At 43.7% G+C, this 2,409-nt stretch overlaps 1 protein-coding gene across 1 annotated transcript; it reads right to left on the reverse strand.

Annotated features, from left to right (window-relative positions):
- Nucleotides 1–1,038: 1,038 nt before the first annotated feature.
- LOC107627371 (uncharacterized) lies at nucleotides 1,039–1,746 on the reverse strand. The gene is made up of 2 exons (XM_016330210.1): nucleotides 1,567–1,746; nucleotides 1,039–1,482 (listed from the first exon to the last, which is right to left on the reverse strand). The coding sequence occupies exons 1-2, from the start codon at nucleotides 1,744–1,746 to the stop codon at nucleotides 1,039–1,041; spliced, it is 624 nt and encodes a 207-aa protein (XP_016185696.1).
- Between the last annotated feature and the right edge of the window lie 663 nt (nucleotides 1,747–2,409).

Below are 2,409 nucleotides of genomic sequence, written 5' to 3' on the forward strand. Positions count from 1 at the left end.
GAGTGTCAGTGGCTAGGATGTTGCATAGGGGATTTGCAATTTTGGAGAAGTCTTTTATGAACCTCCTGTAGAACCCTACATGTCCAAAGAAACTTCTGATTGCCTTGACATTGGTTGGTGGTGGTAATCATTCAATGACTTCCACTTTGTCCTGATTGACCTCTGTTCCCTTGTTTGGAATCTGATGTCCAGTAACAATGCCCTCAGTTACCATGAAGTGGCATTTTTCCCAATTTAAAACTAAGTTAGCTTCTTGGCATCTTTTTAGAACTAGGGACAGGTGATTGAGGCAGGAGTCAAATGAATCTCCAAAGACAGAGAAATCATCCATGAATACTTCAAGGAATTTCTCAACCATGTCTGAGAAAATGGAGAGCATACACCTCTGAAAGGTGGCAAGTGCGTTATAGAGGCTGAATGGCATTCTCGTGTAAGCAAACACCCCAAATGGACATGTGAATTCTGTTTTCTCTTGATCCTAAGGATCTACAACAATTTGATTGTAATCCGAATATCCATCCAGAAAACAGTAAAATGCATGCCCATCCGGTCTCTCCAACATCTGATTGATGAATGGTAAGGAAAAATGATCCTTTCTAGTGGTGTTATTGAGTCTTCTATAATCAATGCACGTACGCCAGCCAGTCACTGTCTGTGTAAGGATCAGTTCATTCTTTTCATTGTGGACCACCGTCATCCCTCCTTTCTTGGGGACAACCTGGACAGAGCTTACCCAGGGGCTATCTGAGATGGGATAGATAATCACTGCCTCCCACATTTTAGTGACTTCTTTCTGCACGACTTCCTTCATGGCTGGATTTAATCGCCTTTGTGGTTGTACCACTGGTCTGGCATCATCCTCTAGCCTGATCTTGTGCATGTATCGGGTTGGGCTAATTCCTTTTAAGTCGCCTACGATTCAGTCGAGAGCTGTTTTGTGTGTCTTCAGCACCTAAATCAGTGCTTCTTCCTCTTGTTGCTTCAGGGAAGAACTTATGATCACAGGGTAAGTGTCTCCATCTCCTAGAAATATGTATTTCAAAGATGATGGTTAGGATGTCCATCCTCCACCTTAGGGCCTTCTGACGCATTCTCTTGCTCTCCTGACACCTCTTGGTTAGGGCTGGCATCTTCAAGGATGTCAATTAGCTCCTTATCTAAGCTCTCAATTGTATGTATCTCTTCTACCAAGGAATCAATGATATCAATTTTCATGCACTCATCTGGTGTATCAGAGTACTGCATGGCCTTGGTGGCATCCAGTACAAACTCGTTCTCATTGACTCTCAGGATCACTCTCCCTTTTTTCACGTCAATGAGGGTTCTTCTTGTGGCCAAAAAAGGCTTCTCTAGAATAATGGACATATTCTTGTGTTCTTCCATATTCAAGACTACAAATTTTGTAGGGAATGCAAAGGGTCCAACCCTTTCAATCAGGTCTTCAATCACTCCTGCTGGAATCTTGGCCGAACCGTCAGCCAACTGAAGGCAGATGCAAGTGGGCTTGACTTCTCAGATCTGGCCGAGTTTCTTTATCAGTGAGAAAGGTATCAAATTGATACTCGCCTCAAGATCACATAGAGCCTTCCTTGTGCAAGTGTCTCCAAGGTTGTAGGGTATCACGAAGCTTCCAGGATCCTGGAGCTTTCCTGGTAGGTCCCTTTGGATGACTGCACTGCACTCTTCGATGAGGAAGACTGTCTCTACTTCCCTCCAGTCCTTCTTGTGGCTTAATATGTCCTTCATGAACTTGGCATAAGAGTGTATTTGTTCAAGGGCTTCTGCAAATGGGATTTTATCTCCAATGTCTTAAGGTAGTCTGTAAATCTAGCAAACTACTTCTCCTTTTCCGCTTGGCAGAGTTTTTGAGGATATGGCATCCTGGTTATGTACATAGGTTTGCTGAGAGGTGTGGAGGGGTTGTCTATGATGCTTGAATGAGGAGTAATAGCTAGCTTAGCCAGTATCACCCCCTTTTGGGCGTTGGACGCCCTTGTTGACCTATGGGGGGCATTGAACGCCAATGTTGCTCCCCTCTGGGAGTTCAACGCTCTGGATCATGCCTTAGGATGCTGTTTTTCCATTTTCTGATGTTCCCTCTTTCCCTTTCTTCTCACTGTCATGAGAATGGCTATTTAGTGTCCTTCCACTCCTCAATTGGATGGCTTGGCACTCTTCTCTTATTTGGCTAGATAAGTGTTGTTCAGCCTAATTCAGCTGTGCCTCTATATTCTTATTGGAGGCACGGGTTTCTTGCAACATTTCTTGTAAACTTAGCAATTGTTGTGTGAGAGAGCTTAGTTGCTGGGATAATGATTCACCCTATTTAGGAGGGTCTAATTCAGTGTACATTGCCTTGACCTCTCTGTTCATTGCAGTTTCATCAGATGAGTATATATGTTGGTTACT

The sequence above is a fragment of the Arachis ipaensis genome, chromosome B2, assembly GCF_059453495.1.
Source record: "Arachis ipaensis isolate K30076 ecotype BB chromosome B2, ASM5945349v1, whole genome shotgun sequence".
In the NCBI taxonomy this organism is placed as follows: Eukaryota; Viridiplantae; Streptophyta; class Magnoliopsida; order Fabales; family Fabaceae; genus Arachis; species Arachis ipaensis.